We start from the raw sequence: 18,105 nt of genomic DNA on the forward strand, positions 1-18,105 counted from the left end.
GACCCTTCTGGACAGGCCCAGCCAAGGCCTTGGGGCTCAGAACAGGAAGTGTCTAAGCAGCGGAGGAGTAAACAGATGCTGAGTGAGTGTGGCCTCTAGTACACACATGGTCATGTGTCACGGTCATCTGGGTGACAGCTCTGTTCTGTGGAAGGGGAAACTGAGGCTCAGAATGTGACGTGACTTGCCCAAGGTTTCAGGTGAAAAGTAATGGAGCCAGAACCGGAACCTGATCTTGCCTGGCATCCTTGGGGGGATGGGTTCTGGGCTAGAGCTAGTGGCCCCCAGCTCCCCACCAGATAGATGGCCAAGGCAAGCCCTGGAGCCTGGACTCAGTCAGTCCTCACTGCTCTATGGGCTGTACCTTGTCAGCCGCCATCATTCCTGGGACCCAGGAGGACAGGCTACATCAAAGACAGGGTGGGGGCAGAAATACAGTGGGCTGGTGAAGGGCCAGAGATCTGGGGCTGGGGTTGGGGCAGGAGACCCCAGTGTGCCTCCTCGGAGCCCGTGTGGCCATCAGTCCCTGAGAAACAGAAAACAGGCTTCTTGGTTCAGGGGTTCGTCAGCTGCCTGCCTGAGCGCTGCACCTGCTACCTTGCCTGGCAGGCCCCGAGAGAGCTGGCAGAGATCTGCAGAGGGCGGGGGCCACTTCTGCACACTCTGGGCTGGGAACCCAGCCCCCACCTAGTTCCTCATATTTGAGGGAAGTGTCTCCAAGTCCTCTTGTCTATGTCAACGCAACCCTGAGAACGCCAGGAGGGGAGCAGCTGAGGGTGACCCTGCCCACAGGTATGACCTGGTGCTTGGGCGGGGGGTGTGGGCAGCGTGGGGCTCTGGCAGTTGGCCACAGTCAGACTGTTGGTAGTGAGTGTGGGGACTGAAGGCTGTGTGTGGTGGGGTCAGGTGGGCCGTGTGGGTGCTAGGTGGGGTGGAAGGTGTGTATCCCTGGAGGCTGTGTGAGGTGTGCAGTTTGTGGTACGAGTGGGCTGTGGTTAGTAGACCCAGGCCTAGCTGGATGTGTACTGCTGTTAGTTCCTGTGTGGAGGGCCTGAGGGCTTTCCTGAGGTCTGGGCGCTGGGGTCCCTGCCCAGCCTGCCTTGAGTGGGGTGCTGTGAGGGGGAGGAGGGGTTGGAGGGTGGAGAGATACAGGCCCTAGCTCTGAAGCTCTAGGCCTGCCTTCGTCCCCTTCCACTCCCTCCACCATTGGGCCTGCTCTTGAATCTGGAGCACAGCTCTGTGTGGGGGGCCGGGGGCGGGCTTTGAAAATACAGTTGGGAAGGGTCCTCACTGAGAGGACTCCAGAACTGAGTGGGGAAGGAGTTAGGATCAGCAAGGCCTCCAGATCCAGGCTGGACTCGTTCATACAAATCAGAATGCGAAGGAGGCTCACGCCCACCTGGGCCGCCAAGGGCAGACCCCTCCACCTCCCCGGGTGTCCTTTGTGTCCCCTGTCCCTGCCCCACTGAGCTCTCCCCATCTCTGCATCTGCCAGGTCCTTTCCCATCCCCGGGCCCTGCACACTTGAGTTCCCTTGGCTTAGAAGTGCAGTCTCCTGCTTATCCTTCAAGGCCCAGCTCATGAGTACCCCCTGGAAGCTTCTCTGCCTCCGCCAGACAGACAGTCACATCCTTTGAAGGCTGCCTCTTGGCTCTGCAAGTGACCCAGCACTTCACACAGCCTCCATTGAAATGGGATAAAAAACCCAGGCTTGGGCCTTTTTTATGGTGATGATTCAGGTGAAGGTGGAAATCTTGTGGGGGCTGGACATGCGGCAGGTATTTAGGAAATCAAGGAAGTGGGAGTGTGCTTGTCCTTAGCTGAGGCTCAGGGCTGCCTTTCTACTGGACTGGCATTGTTGGGGTCCTCAGTCAGGAGTGAGCAGGGATGCTTGAGAGAGATGCTGGGCTGGGGCAGAGAAGGGGGCGATGAGATTTAAACTCTGCCCTTGGGGTTGGAATGGTAGTTAAAAGACAGAAGTGTAACAGCTTTGGCTCCAGCAAGAGGGACTCAGACTAGACCTAAAGAAGGACTAGTTGCCATGGGTAGAGACTCCAAACGACCCTTACTTACTCCTGGCCTAAGTAAGTGTCCTTGTGAGCCCAGTCAGGTCCTGGGCTCTATTGTGGAGGGCAGGGGGAACAAAAAGGTACAGGCTCTCAGGCCAGGATGGAGGTTGGGTAGAGGTTGGGTAGACCCCCCTCACAAATGGGACAGCCAGGAACCGAGCAGGAGCAGCACTGAGCTGCATGAGTCAGCATCTGAGGCTTAGGAGCCCAGGGGGCGGTCAGGGAGGACTTTCTGGAGGAGGCAGCCGAGTCAGCACCCGAAGGTGGGAGGATGTGGTTCATTTGCTCATTGTCAGCAGACCATCTGGGGGGCTTCCATGTGTTAAGCTGGTGCCAAAAATGAAACGGAGGGAGTAGTGGGCCAACTGAGCTTGGTTGGGGCTTGGGGCACGTCTCGACAACTTGAGCAAGTCACTTCCTCCCTGTGGGTGTTTGTTTCTTCATCTGTAAACGGCAGGGCTGGAGCCGGTCGAACGATGGTCCAAGGAGGTGTACTTGAGGACACTGAGAATAGTGGGACAGGTTTTGAGCCAGAGTGGGACCCAGGTTGGCCCAGCAGAGTTGCTGGAGGGAGCCAGGGTAACAGCAGGAGCAGGGTGGGCTGGTGAGATGCTAAAGCCTGAGCTGGGCCCTTGGGGTGTTGGGGAGGGAAACCCCCAAACTTGTGGCCAGGCTGTCGCAACGGGATGATACTCTCCTCTGCTGGTCCCTGCTTCCCTGCAGTGGAGATTCAGTGATGTGTCATAGCAGGGGAAGGGCTTAAACCTCCAGACTCCAGACCAGAATTAGCGTGGAGCAAGTGAGGCAGAATAAGTGAGTGCAAAATAAGGGGGAGCGGGAGACCAAAAAGCTCAAGGTAATCCAGGTAAATATTTTTCAGCAATATTTTTTTTAAATGAAAATTAATGAAAAAAATCCAAGATAAGCAAAATATCCAAAATTTAAATAAAGAGGTTTAGTATTGCAGATTTTTTTGTCTTTTTAGGCCCTAGCGTGGTTCAGCAGCGCACTGCTCCATACTTCTTTTTTCAAAGGACTGCTTCCTTCAGGAAGCCTTCCCCAACCCCCAGCCTGGTGAGGGCCCTGTGGGCTGTTTTTCGCTGGCTGGGTGGTATCTGATGCCGTCAAGCCTGAGATTCCTGAAGGGTGGGTTGAGGTTGGTCTGGCTCATGCTTTCAATGCCTTGAATGAGGCTGTCCTAGAGGAGTGTCAGTGCGGAGTCCCTGAGTCTGATCTTGGCCTGAAGCCCTTAGTGCAGGAATAGGAACTAGAGAGAGGCCCTGGAGGGGGCTGGGCCCTTCTCAGGGAGGAGAGGTAGTTTCCTGTTTCCCAGCCCTGGTCATTCCAGTAGCCTGGTTGGGCTGTCATGCATCAATCCATGTTGAATCCTGAGAACAGTGCCTGGCCTGCAGCAGCTGCTCAGTCAGAGCTTGTCGTTTTTGAAAGGCAGTGTGTAGAGTGGTTAAGAGTCTGGAGCTGCACTGTCCGGTAGCAATGTGATGCAAGCCACAAATGCAATTTAAAGTTTTCTAGTAGCCACATTAAAAATGAACAGGTGAAATTAATTTTAATACCATAGTTAATCCAAATATCCAAAATGCTATAATTTCATTATGTAATACAAAGTTATTGAGATATTTCATGTTCTTATTTTTTTTACTAAGTCTTCAGAATCCAGTGTGTGTTGTATAGAGCACACTTCACTATATGGTCGCATCTGGAGTTTCAGTACCTGTATGTGGCTTCTAGAAGTTATTGTATTGCAGGTCTAGACTATATTTAAATTACCCCTTCCCAGCTGTGTGACTTTGGGCAAGTTACTTAACCTCTCTGTGCCTCAGTTGCTTCATCTTAAATTGTGAAGTATGTACCTCCTAGGGTTGCTATGAGAATTAAACAAGTTAATAAAAAGTGCTTTAGTTGTCTGGTGTATATTGATAGTAAAGACTATTTGCTGCTGCTATTTAGTTGCTCAGTCGTGTCCAACTCTTTGCAACTCCATGGACTGTAGCCTGCCAGGCTCCTCTTCCATGAGATTATCCAGGCAAGAATACTGGAGCAGGTTGCTGTTTGCTTCTCCAGAGAATCTTTCTGACCCAGGGATCAAACCTGCATTTCCTGCTTGGCAGGTAGATTCTTTACCACCGAGCCACCTGGGAAACTCAAAGACTACATTGTGTTATTAAATTCTTTTTTTAAAAAAACATCATTTGAGTAGTACTGCCATTTTTTTTTTCAAACTTTTATGAAGTACTAATTACTTAAGATTTATTTAAAAATACTCACTTTTAAAACCTGTACCCCCTAAAGTCACCCTGCAGAGACCAGCAGTTTGCGGTTGACCCTGCGCTAGTGGCAGGAAGCGTGGCTCTGCCCAAGACCTGCCCCTTCCACCCACCCTCCTGAGCAGAGCCCCGGCCTTCTGGCCTTGCTGGTGGCCTGACCTTTGGGATGGCCACTTCTTTCTCCTGCCTGGAAACACCTTCTTTTGGTCCCCATGCACATTTAGGAGCAGGGCCCCTGGGGTCTCGTGGCCCTGCCTCACCCCTCCACCCCGCCAGCTCCCGGGCTTACAGCCTTGTCTCCTTGGATCTCCCCAGGTTCCCCTTCTCTTTCTAGCAGACTCTGCATTGTGGGGACCCTGCCTCCATCGTGGAGCTGCATCTACCACTTTCCCATGTCTTCTTGGGGGGCAGTCCAGCCTCCTGGCCAGGCCACTGGTCCTGGGGGAGGGCCAGAGAACAGGGGGTCCTGGCCCCCCTCTTCCATGGTGTGGTCTCCACCTCCAGGCAGGCCTGTTGGGTCTGCTTCTCACCCCCTTGTCAGTCAGCCCCACGGGAAGGCCCTCCTCCCTTTAACCATCGCCTGCTTTCTTTCGGCTCCCTGAGCCCTCCCTTCTCTTCCTCGGTCCTCTTCCCCTTCTCGCTTTCTTACTTCTCTTTCCTTTTCCCCGTCTTTTCCCCCCACCCCTTCCCCTTTCCTCCTTCTTCTTCCTGGCATCCAGCCACTCAAAGTGACCTTGCCTCTTAGACTTTCTCGTTTACCCTTGTCCTTGCAGCTTCCACCTCAGGCCAAGATGAGGAGCCATTCCGAGTAGCTGCTGCCTCTGGGGGACCCCGGCATCCTGGGCAGCCCCACTGGTGAGTCAGGGGGAACTGGGGAGCTGGGCTGGGTGTTGTAGGCTAAGCCTCCACCAAGGCCTCATGAAGGTGAGACCCAGCGTCCTGTTTTCCATTTATTTGTGTATTTTTGGCTGCATGGGGTCTTCGTTGCTGCACATGGGCTTTCTCTACTTGTGGAGAGCGGGCACTACTCTCCAGCTGCCTTGCGTGGTCTTCTCGTTGCAGTGGCTTCTCTCTTGTTGCAGAGTGCGGGCTCTGTGGTGTGTGGGCTTCGGTAGCTGTGGGCCTTGGGCTCTTGAGCACAGGCTAAGTAGCTGTGCTGCATGGCCTTAGTTGCCCCGTGGCACGGAGCATCTTCCGGACCAGGGATCAAACTGGTGTCTCCTGCATGGCAAGGCAGAGTCCTGACCATTGGACCACTGGGGAAGCCCCTGTTTTCCATTTTGAAAAACTGAGGTTAAGAGGCAGAGAGAAAGGGTGAAGCCAGAGATCTTGCGAAGAACTTCTTAGGAGGGTTTTGAAGGATGGAGTCAGGCAGGGATCAGTGAGGCAGGTGGGGTGTGTACCTGATGACTTGATTTCCTTCCATGCCTGGTGCATTATGGTCTTATTCTTAATTCCAGATGATCCTGTTATCGTCTAAATTGTAATTTGTTGGAAAATGGTATAAAATTAAAAAGATAAAGAGGATACAGTGAAAGGTAACCCTCCCTTTCTTGTCCTCCAGCTGGGAGTCTCCTCCTCAACAGCAGTGTCCTGTATACGTATCCAAGTGTTTTATGTATACGTGTGTGTGTATGTACATGTATATATTTTCTTTTTCTTTACCCTAGATTTTTATATGATAAAACACTGTTCTGCATCTTGCTTTCCCATCCAACAATAGATCTTTAATATCCATGAATATGAACTTTATTTTTTGGCCGTACCTTGTTTTTTGGCTGTGCCTCGTGGCGTAGGGGATCCTTAGTTCCCTGACCAGGGGTTGAACCTGCATCCCTTGCATTGAAAGCACAGTCTTACCCACTGAACTGCCAGGGAATTCCCTGAATATGAACTTCAGAATCTGCCTGTGGGTAATTTTAATTGGGATTGTGTTAGCTTTAACTTAACCTGGGAAGAACTGCTGTCTTTATAATGTCGAGAGCCCCTTATCAAAGAACATCAAATGTATTTCTGTTTGTTTGTGTCTTCCTTTGGGACCCTCAGGAGCCTTTTAGAAAAATTCACATAGTTCAAAATTTGGGTAATAGAAAAAGATGTAAAGTGAAAAGTTTATCTCCACTTGGAGCTGGGTTTCCAGGGAAGCTGATGGGGCCCAGCGAGGGCCCGGGCAGTGTGTGCATGTGGTTGTTTTTTGGTAAATTTTTAACAAACCCTCCCATCCCCCTCAGCCCTCAGCATTCCTCCTTAGAGGCAACCAGCATCGCCTGTATCCTCTGTATCATTTCAGAGATCTGCATTTAGCCGTGGACACACACTGATCTATCCTCTCCTTTTGTTTATTATTGTTTTTTTTTCATGCGAAAGGCAGCATGTTCTGTATGGTGTTTTGAACCTTTCTTTAGTCAGTTGATACATATCGAAGGTCATCCTCATGAGCACGTAGAGTTCCTTCCTTCTTTATGGAGTTTCTTCATTTTTCTTTAGTCATTTAGCAACTCCTTTAGGAGGTCACCCCACACTACTGTGTAAGGAGTTTCCTCATTTTCTATGGCTCAGTGTTCTCCTGTGTGATTACACTGTAATTCAGTTAACCATTCTCCAGTCTATGCATATTTTGATTACTTCATACCTTTTGTTGTTGTACACAATGAGGTAGCCAGTACCCTACGTCCGTCCTTTTGGACGCGCACCAGGAAGACTGCAAGGGAACTAGCCACGGGCGGCTAGGTGAGAAGGCCCAGAGCACTGAGGTTTTCGCAGCTCTGGTGGCGCTGCCCTTCCCAGCAGCACTGCCCCATCCTGGGAGGGGAATGCCTCACCTTGTCACCACTCAGTGTAAGGAGGGTGAGTTCCATGTTCCATGTCCTGTGTTAGAACCATTTATACTTCTCTTTCTGTCAGTTCATCTGCTTTGCCCATTTATCTGTCAGATTATTGGTCTGTTTCTTATTTCTAGGTGTTTTTAACTGCCTAGGAAAATTAGCCTGTGCTTGGGGTAGGAGTGATACCCCTAGTTTGTCATTTATCCCCCTTGGCCTTGTTTATGGTGTCTTTTTTTTTTTTAAATTGTGCAGGAATGTTTTGTCTACAGTTGAATATTGTAGTCTTTTCTTTATCCTTCTGGATTTGTATCATTTCCAAAAGGCCTTTGCCTCTCTGAGACAAAGATTTTCCATATCCTTTCGTGATTTATTGTAACTTATCCTGTTGTAAGGTATAGGGGTCCAGCTTTGTAGCTCACTACACAGTTGCACTAACAATTTAATAATCCATCTTTTTCCTACTAGTCTGAGATGTTACTTTTGTTGTATTACTAAATTCTTAAATGTATTTGGGTCTTTTTTTAAAAATTTTTATTAGTTATTTATTTGACTGCCTAAGGGATCTTTGGGAGAAGGCAATGGCACCCCACTCCAGTACTGTTGTCCGGAAAATCCCATGGATGGAGGAGCCTGGTAGGCTACAGTCCATGGGGTCTCGAAGAGTTGGACACGACTGAGTGACTTCACTTTCACTTTCCACTTTCATGCATTGGAGAAGGAAATGGCAACCCACTCCCTTGTTCTTGCCTGGAGAATCCCATGGACGGAGAAGCCTGGTAGGCTGCAGTCCATGGGGTCGTACAGAGTCGGACACGACTGGAGTGATTTAGCAGCAGCAGCAGCAGCAAGGGATCTTTAATTGTGGTATCTAGGATCTAGTTCCCTGACCAAGCATTGAACCGCACCCCCTGCTTTGGAAGGTGAAATCTTAACCCCTAGACCACCAGGGAAGTCCCTAACCTGTGCTGTTTTAATTATTAATTAATTTATATGTTTTAATATGTGGTGAGGCTGATTCTCACTCTACCCTTCCTTTGCCCACTCCTTCACTTCCAGAATTTTCCTGCTTGTTTGTTTTTTCCACATGAACTTTCAAATCAGCTTGTCTAGCCACCACCACCCATCCCTCCAAAAAGTTCTATGTGTATGTTTAGGAGGATAGTACATATTTATAAATTAACTTAGGGTTAATATCTGTATGATGCTCTCTATCCAGGAACATACGATGTCTTTCTGTGTATCCAGAACTTCTTTTTGCACCTTAATATCAGTCCGCATTTTTCTCCCTATAGATTCTATGCATTTCTTTTTAAGTTTATTCTTGGTGGTTTTTATTTTGTGATGCTGTTTGTAAATGAGGTCTTTCATCCTGGTTTCTACTTTGTTATTGCTTATAAATATTGATTCTATTAATTTTGAACCTGGCTATCTTACTAAATTCTTTTACTGTTTGTAATACTTTCTCAGCTGAACTTTTCGGGTTTTCCAATTCAGAACTCATGTTAAAGTAATGGATTAACTTTTCTTTCCCAGTTTTTATACCAATGGTGTATTTTTGTTGAACTTTTAGAGTAGTATTAAGAATAATGATGGAAGTTTTTCTCTTGTTTTTCTGTTAAGCAAAGTGCTGGTTTTATTTTAAGAAAGTGTCGATCTGTTTCTGTTCTACTAAAATTTTTGTTTAAGTGTACTGGATATTGAGTTTTATCATATGCCTCTTTAGTATCTGTGGAGATGAGCAGATAAGCATTTTTTTTTTGATCTGTTAATCACTGCTTGGCATCATCTGTTCCTTGACTCCTGCCAGATCAGGAGTTCTTGAATATCAGTAGGGGACCTCAGTACCCATTGCCCAGTACAAGGCTGTTTTGAAAGAATGAATGAATGGCTTATCCTATCCATTCCCACCTTTCCCTCCTAAGTGGTGGGAAGGGGTTACTCACCCACAGGCCCAGGACATCAAACTGTGTGGTGCTGTGTTGACGCACCTCCTGGAGTAATCTGCTCCCTTCAGGGGCATGGAGGTGGGGGTAAGGCTCACCCCACAGACTGGGCCTATAAAGGTGCAGCAGTGGTACCCCTCAATCCCACCTGTACTTGCTAGTATCCCTGGGGCCTGGGCCTCTGCTGAAAACTGGTGCCTGAGAAGGAATTGTGTCCTTGCCTGGGTCTTGCAGAGCGTGGGAGGGGCATGGGTGCAGACACAGCCACAGCAGTGGCCAAGGCCGTGGATGGGGATTAAGACAGCACCAACTCTGAAGGTCCTGGAGGACTTCCTGGAGGAGCTGGATGCTAGGAGGCCACAGAGGTGGGCTGGGGGAGGAGGTGGAAGGTTTCAGGCATTAGGAGAAGCCTGTGTGTTCAGAGTCCAGGCAGTACCTCACCTTGCCTGGCACGTGGGATGCAGGGGAGAAAGCTCAAACACAGAGCTTAGCCCATGGTATGGAAAAGCCACAGAGAATTGTTGATTGGAGACCTGTACCTGGACAGCCTGCCTCTGACCTGTCCCCGTGTGTCTATTCCAGGTCTGGACAGAGCCCTGCTGGCTGGCCTCTGCTGGTAGGAACCATGGCGGAGGCCGGGGACGGGGCGCTCTCAGTGGCTGAGTGGCTGCGAGCGCTGCACCTGGAGCAGTACACGAGGCTCTTCGAGCAGCACGGCCTGGTGTGGGCCACAGACTGCCAAGGCCTCAGCGACACCCGCCTGGTAGACATGGGCATGGTGCTCCCTGGCCACCGCCGTCGCATCCTGGCTGGCCTGCTCCGTGCCCACACACCCCCAGCCCCTGCACCCCGCCTGGCCCCACGGCCCGTGCCCATGAAGCGTCATGTCTTCCGCTCACCACCCACGCCCACCACTCCCCCGGAGCCACTGCCTGCGGCTGGAGAGGACGAGGGGCTGCCCACCGCCCCACCCATCCCGCCCCGGAAGAGCTGCCTTCCGCCCACCTGCTTCTCCGCCCCATCCACAGCGGCCCCGGACCCTGTGGTGCCCCCACTGCCCGCCAAGCGGCATTTGACAGAGCTCAGCCTTCCGCCCGTGCCCCCCCGCACTGGGCACCCCCGCCCACTGGTGAGGTGAGTGGATGCGTGCAGGGTGGGAGGGACATGGGCAGAGGATCTAGAGGGTCACTATGGGGAGGGAGCAGGAGGGAAGGTTGTGGCCTTTGACACTGGGGTAAGAAAGGCACCTTGGTGGCAGGAACAACATGCGCAAAGCTCAGAGGTGGGAAGTGCAGTCCTCGTGGCTCTGAACAGACAATGCGGTGTGAGTGATGGTGAGACTTGTGGATGGCACTGGTGGGACATGCCGTGAAGGCCAGGTGGGGAGCCGGGAGAGTTTTCAGCAGAGCAATCAATTGCTGAGTACGAAAGAATGACCCTGGCTGCTGGTAACGTTGGTGGAGGAGGAGGCTGGGAGACCAGTGAGAGGCACAGGGCCACCTGTGAGGCCCCCACTAAGGCTGTACGCATGAGACTGGAGAGGAGTGGGCAGACTGGAGTGAGAGCTTGGCCCCAGGGTGGACAGGGCTTGGGGCTGGGCCGGGCATGAGCAGAGAGGGCACGAGGAAGCACATGGCATCCAGGTTTCCATCTTGATGGTCCGTCCTTGATCTGTGATCTGAGCACAGAGGGGAGTTTGGGAGGAGGTTGGGTTCATTTTGGGGCTTGGCGAGTATTAGATACTAGGAAACTGGCACCTATATCTGCAGTCGGGAGGTAACATGTGGAGGAAATGGGGAGTCTGGAATGAAGAACTTGTCCTGGAGGTCGCAGCAACGGCCCAGGGCTTGGTGCTGGGGCTCCTGTCTTCCCCTTTCACATGGCTCCTGCCAAATGTCAGTTCTCAGGCCACATCCTGCTCACCCTCTCTCCTCCCCAGAACCATTTTCCCCCCTCCTAGCTCCTGGTACTCCTGTTTCCTTTCTTTTTCAGTATGTTTTTATTTTGGGGGGTGGGGGCACCGCTGCATGTGGCATGTGAGATCTTAGTTCCCTGACCAGGGACTGAACCCATGATTTCTGCATTGGGAGCATGGAGTCTAAATCACTGGGCCACCAGGGAAGTCCCCTTCTTGTTTTCCTGAGTTTCCGCCTACTTCTGTGGACATTGCATTTAACCTCCTTTACAAATGCCCTCCCTTCCTGCAACTTGCTGGGGTGCCCAGCTTAGGGGAGATCCTCAGGTGTGGCTGTGTATGTAATGAAGGGTATAATGGGGCTTTATTGTAGCACTTGGGCCAAGTCAGCCTAATCTGGGAAGGCTTCTTGGAGGAGGAACAGACGTGCAGAGAGAGATCCCCTGGTCTCTGTTATTGTTGGGCACTGTGCTTGGTGCTTAACTTACATAACCTTGTTCGATCCCTGCTCAGGTCCTCTGGGGCATTTGTGTCCCATTTCAAGTAGAGAAACTAAGGGTCAGAGAAGAGAGGGGAGCACTGGCTGGATCCATGCCTAGTACATGCCGAGGGAGCCCCTGTGGGGAGGACCTGGGAGGTTTTCCCCCTTAGAGGAGAGGGGCATTAAAGGGCCTTCTGAGGCCAAGCCAGGGCTGTGGTGTTTTGAGGTTTGATTGATAAGAGCACAAAAAGAGTTTATTGTGCCTTTCATAGGTTCACACACTGGGAGCAGTAATGGGATTCCCCCTAGGAGCTTGGCTCGGAGAAGGCAATGGCACCCCACTCCAGTACTCTTGCCTGGAAAATCCCATGGACGGAGGAGCCTGGTAGGCTGCAGTCCATGGGGTCGCTACGAGTCGGATACGACTGAGCGACTTCACTTTCACTTTTCACTTTCATGCATTGGAGAAGGAAATGGCAACCCACTCCAGTGTTCTTGCCCAGAGAATCCCAGGGATGGGCTGCTGTCTATGGGGTCGCACAGAGTCGGACACGACTGAAGTGACTTAGCAGCAGCAGCCACAGGAGCTTGGCTTAGAGACCAGATTGGAGTTTGCTGGCGCCACTGCACCCTCTAGTGGCCACCCTCCTGCATGCAGAAGTAATTTTTATTTAACTCCATCTTTAGAATGAGATGTGTGTGCATGCACACCTGTCTCTGAGGCTTGGGAATAGGTGAACAAGGGCAGGAGGCAGGGCCCTGTCCATAGAACGTTCATGAGGGCTGAGGAGGCAAAAACGCTAGCCAAGAAGTGTACGCCTGGGTTCCTGCTTAGAAGGCGAGGTACCTGAGCAGGTCCAGCTGGCTGCGTGATTCTGACTAGGAAAAGCTGCTCCTCTGGGCCTGTTTCCCCATCAGGTATCCTCCTTGGCTCTCCATGGCCCTCCTGAATTCAGGAGACTTTCTGGGTAGAGCAAGGGTCCTGTCTTTGCCCTAGGGTGCCAGACCGCGCTCTCAGATCCTCGTTCTGAACTTAGCCAACCTCTGTGAGAAGCCAGATTCCCATGGTCAGGAACCTGGCCCCTTGTAGCTAGAGAACCCAAAATTCATTCCAGGCTGAGAGACTTCGTAGGCAATTATTCCTTGCAATGTGGGGCTGTTCCTTGCAGTAGAGTGGCAGGTGTGCTGCCAAGCCTGGCTTCTGTATCCTGGGGTCTTTGACACTTGGAATTGTGGGCATCTGCAGTCCTAGCCTCCTGGGCTTCCAGGGTGTACAAAGTCTTTACAGTCCAGAGATAGAAAAACTCTAAGGGCAGAGAGAGCCTCACGTGTGGGTAACAGACAAAGGCTGGGCCACGTGTGGGTAACAGGTAAAGGCTGGGCAGGTTTTGGACCCTGACTGGCTTCCCCGTCCCCTCACAACCCTGTGACCCCAGGCTCTGTGCTACACAGTGGAAGACGGCCCAGCCTGGCCGGCCCCTGCCTCCGTTGCAGGAGTCCCCACTTCCTGATCTGGCCTTCCTGTCCTTGCTTGTACCCTCTAGTGACGTAGGTCTTACTCTCTCAATCGTAGGGCCTCTTACACCAGATCATGTGGTGACTGAGGGAGTGTTTTTCCCTGGCTCCGGTCCATCACTGGGCTCCCCAGTGGAATTTGTGATTGATTACTGTGTGTGCGTGTGTGTACTTAGGACGGAGTAACTCCATGTGAGGGCATGGCGGGCCAGTTTGTGTGCGCCTGTAGGTGTGCATCTAGCAGGGTAGTAGCATGTCTGTGTATTTCTGCATCCGCACATGTTCTAAGGGAGGAAATGTGTAATAATTATACACAGGTGGGGATTTATACGATTTCAGTGGTTACGTGGTATAGTGTGTGTACAAATTTATCAAGGCCTGTGTGTACACAGACATGTGCCCAAGTGTTCTGTACTTTGGGGGCTCCAAGAACATGAGTGCATTTGTGAGTGCTTGTGTTGTGGGTGGTGAGTTGTTTTTTGTGTACGGTCAGGTGTGAGCCAGTGTGTACTTGTGCTGTGTTTGCATGTGCTTCCAAGAGGCCAAGCCGCCTAGAATGTCAGCTTCATTAGGGCTCAGGTCCTTGTCAGTTTCGTTTACTGCCGCATCCCCAACATTGAAACAATGCCAGCTGCCTGACAGGCACTCAGAAAGTGTTTGTTGTGTGAGTAAATAGATGAGACCTGCATGAGCTTCTGTACCACCAGGCACTGAACTTGTGTGCTGCCCATGCTGACTCAGCACCCTGTGAGTGCCCTCCACACACACTGGACCCTGGACAGTAGGGTTAGGGTTAGGGTTAGACAGTAGGGTTACAGAATACCCCAAATCCCTTCCCACTACCTGACCTCTGTCACCCCAGGCATCTTGGAAAGGGAGAGACCTTTAGGGGAGGCAGGCAGAAAATGAGCGAGGATGGGGTCTCTTCCCCTCTGCCCCAGCTGGGTCAGAACTCTCAGAAGCAGGTTCGCTGTTTGCCTGGCCTAGGAGGACTCTATTTCACCCCCAAAGGGTCTGTACCCCCACCATCACTTAAGCCTGTAATAGGTAACTGACAAGTCCAGAGACACTGAGAAACTTGTTCAAAGTCACACAACCCAGCACAGGAGAAGGCAGTGTTCAAACCCTGCCTGTTGGCCTGGGACTGTCTACTCAGCTTCAAGTGTCATAGATGTGAACCCTCTGGGCCCGCTTCCCTGAGCGTGGCAGAGAGGTCATTTCTGACCCAGGGTCACTCTGCAGAGCCTCCCGTAGCCTGCTCTGGGCCTCTGTGTTCTACTTCGATACCTGGATGTCTGGAGAAACCTGGAGAAGAGGGAGGATTTGCCCAGAATGGGCAGCAGCCAGCTGGAATCACCTCGCAAAGCCTCCCACCTGTGCCCTCGACCCTCTGCAGCCCAGCCAATCCCTGGGCTTCTTGAAGACTGATCACTTGTTGCTAGGGCAGAACTTGCTCTCTTCAAAGAGCCTCTTTCCTAGCTTCTCTGGGCCTTCTTGTGTGAGTGGGGAGGGGCCAGCCAGAATATCCACTCTGGAAGGCCCTGCTCCATGTCACTGGGGTAGTTTGTCCACCCACTTCAGCCTAGAGGGGAGAGCCAGCCTGGGGGCGGAAAGGAAGTGTCTGCCCCAGGGGATTCTGGGTGACTTTTCTCTGTCTCAGTCGTGTTTTCAGGAAGTGTGTGCGTTGGCCAGGGCTGCAGGGGGCGGAGGGAGGCGGAGAGCAGGAAGCTAGAGGAGACCAAAGCTGGATTCAGACACAGACACGCACGTACACGTACACACACTCACTCTTCCAGACAGACTCACAGTTACACACAGAAACACACACTCAGACAAGTGATCACAAACACTCCGACACAAATCACGGGAGTGCAGAGCCGAGCCATACCTGGAACCAGACGTGGCCTCAGGCACACCCAGGGAGTGGGGCCAGGCTGTCTGCGAGACCAGCCCGGGTCGGACACAGGCTGAACAGTTAGGTACACGGCGCACACTGGGCCCAGCTGGCCGGAACCACGGGAGCTCTTGGGCCCTGGATCCAGAGGGCGTCTGAGGGTGAGCAAGGGGCCACCGTGGGCTGGGCTGTCGGCTGAGGGAAGGGGGCAGTCTCCTCCTATGGGCCTGGGAGGGCAGGAATCCCAGACTGTCTGTCTGTCTGTCACCTCTCCACAGGTTAGGTTTTCTGTGCTGCTCTCCTCCCCCTCCCTTTTTTACTCTCAGACTTCCCTCTCTTCTTTCACTTTCTCTATATTTTCTGTTTTTCTCCTGCCCTTTCCTTTTCTTCCCTCTCTCTTCCCCACTTCTGCCCTGGGCTTTCCACATCTCCATCTCCCCCTAAGTGTCTCTCCTGGGTTTGTTGGTAGCCTCCGGGGCCTGTCTTCTGGGCTGCATGGACTGCTTCTCTGTGGGGTCTCTGCCCTAAAGCGATCTGGTACTGGTCTCACTTCTGGCTCCTTGCACCCCGCTGAGAATTCCCTTTGGAGGCTTAGGTGACTTATCTCAGGGTTAAGTTCAAGGGTGCTGTAGCTCTGGAAGCTCGCCTATCCAAGCCCTCTTGCCCTCTCCCCTTCCAGGCAATAGGGAAACCTGCCAAGGGCTGACCCTTAGTTGATGTCTTCCTACCCCTTCTTCCAGGCCTGCTGGTGTGGTGGGTGTGCCTTTGTTACTGGGGGGATCTCCCCAGTTGCTGTAACCCCCAATGAACTCAGTAACCCTGTACTTGGGCCACTAGGGGCAAAGAGATTCCTCTAAGCAGATTCTGTCTGTGTGCCTGGCCCACCCCTGCACCCTCGGCTCGTCTTTCCACAGGGCCCAGCAAACACCTGCACCTTCTCCTCTGGCCAGGCCAGCCCAGGGATGGGGGAGAGGGGCTAGTACAGTCGTGCACTCTCTGAAGGGTGAACTTCCTCCCCCCACTGCCTTCACAAGCCAGCACTGGGTCAGGCCTGGGAGGTGTGAAGAGCTGCTATGGGAGACCTAGGCCTCAGCCCTTTGCTGCCCACGACAGCAGGGTGCCCAACTGTGAGCTTAGAGGAGGGAGCAGTTGGGTGGACTTCCTGAAGGAGGAGGCGTGTCTTGAGCACAGAGTTGATGATTTGGGTCATCATGAGGATTAAATGAAAAAAAAAAAGACTTCCAGGAGAATGCCTGGCACAAAGGGGATACTTAGCCAGTGGTAGTTATATTGTGCCAAGGGGATGTGCAAAGAGCTGGGTGAAACCTTGGTTTTAAAGGTGGGTGCCAGGTCAGTTGGGCACTGCTCTATGGAGGGATGGAGAGCTGCTGACCTCCAGTAGTCAGTATGTGAGTGGGGTGATGGTCATTCATTCACTCAAAACGCAGTCACCAAAACCCCCTCTGTGTTGGGTGATGCTGTGGCATGGAGAGGGCTTGGCCTGAGAGGACTCACAGCTTATGCAAAAGCTGAGAGGCGTCCAGCAGACATCACGTCTAAGGAGTGAGACCCTGGGAAGGACTTTCTCCGCTGTGGCTTGGGCAGAAGTAAATAGAACAGAACCCGGAAAGTGCTAGAGGAGCTGAGCTTTGGGCCTCATGATGGAGAAGGAAGGACAAGGGCAGCCTTGGAGGAAGAAAAAAGCATAGGGCTAAGGCCTGGGCCCCGAGGAGGATGAGGAAGTGGGCAGTTGGGAAAGTCTGCCCTCGTGGGTAGAGGAGGTCAGGAGAGGAGGCCGACGTGTCCAAACCGTGGTCTGACCCTACCTCTTGGCGCTGCTGGTGCAAGTCCAGGGGCTGGTTTGGGCTGGGTCCCTCCAAGGCCTGTGTGACCCTTTAGGGAGAAGGTCCTGACTCAGGACTGGGTGTAGACCTGGGTCCTTGGTCCTCCGAGGTCAGCACAGTGAAGCAGACAATGACAGATAAAACTATATGAGTGCTCAGAAGTCTGAAGGCTAGAGAAGCCTCAAGGAGACCCCAACCCAGCCAGGGGTACGAAGGGAGGCACAAAGAGGAGGGGAAGGATGTATGACTTGCACCTTTGGAAGGAAAAGTAGGAGGCGGCCGGGCAGGGAGCTGTGTTCCTGGTGGAAGGAACAGTGTGGACAAAAGCCTGCAAGTCCGCATTTATGGAAAGCAGCTCAGCTCAGGATGGCTGGAGTGTGGGTGAGGGATGAGCTCCAGGCCAGCCTGAGATATTCAAACTGCCCCGTCCTGCATGCCGGCCCATCTGCCTGTGGGGTGACTGAGATCCAGGGCCACCCTGGAGGAGGGGCCATGAAGCAGGTTCCTGGTTCAGCCTGTGCAGCTGGGGCCTCCTGCAGGGTGGCCCTGTGGCCTCACCCAGCCACAGCCAGGGTGAGAAAATTGTGTTAATGACTTGTGACCATGGCTCTCTACTGGTTGTCAGCAAGCCAGGAAGCAGATCAGAGGGGAACCTGAGGCTTAGAGGTGAAGTGATATGCTTTGTAAGGACACAGACCAATGAGTGGTTTAGCTGGATTGGAGGCCCAGGGCTGCCTGGCTGCCAAGCTCTGCCTCTTACCTACCACATGTGACCACGTGTCTTGTTTCGTCCAGGATAGGCCCACTTGCACCTGTGCCCTGACATAGTTATTAATAGTGCCTCTTTGGCAATTCCTGGTGGTCAAGTGGGTGAGATTCTACACTTGTCCACAATGCAGGGGGCACAGGTTTGATCTCTGGTCAGGGAACTAAGATCCCACATGCTGCAAAAAAAAAAAAAAAGTGCCTCTTTTAACTCTTGGAAATGTTATCGTTTATCTGATTAATTACATGGTCACCCTACTCCTCTGTTCTTACCCATTCTGGCTTGGGAGCCTCACATGTCCCCTAACCCATAGATATGTAAGGTTGGCTGTGTGTATTTGCTGTAACCCAGTAAAACAAATCTCCTTAGGCTAAGGGCCCAGGCTGGGGTGGCCCCTGCCCTAGAGTGCCTAGCCTTGCTCTGGGCATAATGTGGAGAGCAGATAGGTCCTTATGCCACTTGGACAGAGAAGAAAGGGGCTGAAGGAGCAGAGGGGCCAGGAATGAGGGGCAGGAGGAGAGCAGCTCTGCGTGGGAGTCTCGGAGGCTGCCCAGAGGAGGCCTATTGA

General features: G+C 52.3%; 1 protein-coding gene across 2 annotated transcripts in view; it reads left to right on the forward strand.

Moving 5' to 3' along the window:
- The first annotated feature begins 745 nt into the window (after positions 1 to 745).
- ARAP1 (ArfGAP with RhoGAP domain, ankyrin repeat and PH domain 1) overlaps positions 746 to 18,105 on the forward strand; it is a 49,197-nt gene continuing 31,837 nt past the window's right edge. Inside the window, exons 1-3 of one of the 2 annotated variants that reach the window (XM_070383787.1) lie at positions 746 to 792; positions 5,128 to 5,209; positions 9,705 to 10,256. In XM_070383787.1, coding sequence (XP_070239888.1) covers positions 9,748 to 10,256 — 509 coding nt within the window. In that variant the 5' untranslated portion in view covers positions 746 to 792; positions 5,128 to 5,209; positions 9,705 to 9,747. Of the gene's footprint in view, positions 793 to 5,127; positions 5,210 to 9,704; positions 10,257 to 18,105 lie in introns of those variants that run through there. The other variant, XM_070383786.1, reaches the window with a different exon arrangement.

This window comes from Bos mutus, chromosome 15, assembly GCF_027580195.1.
Source record: "Bos mutus isolate GX-2022 chromosome 15, NWIPB_WYAK_1.1, whole genome shotgun sequence".
Classification (NCBI taxonomy): domain Eukaryota; kingdom Metazoa; phylum Chordata; class Mammalia; order Artiodactyla; family Bovidae; genus Bos; species Bos mutus.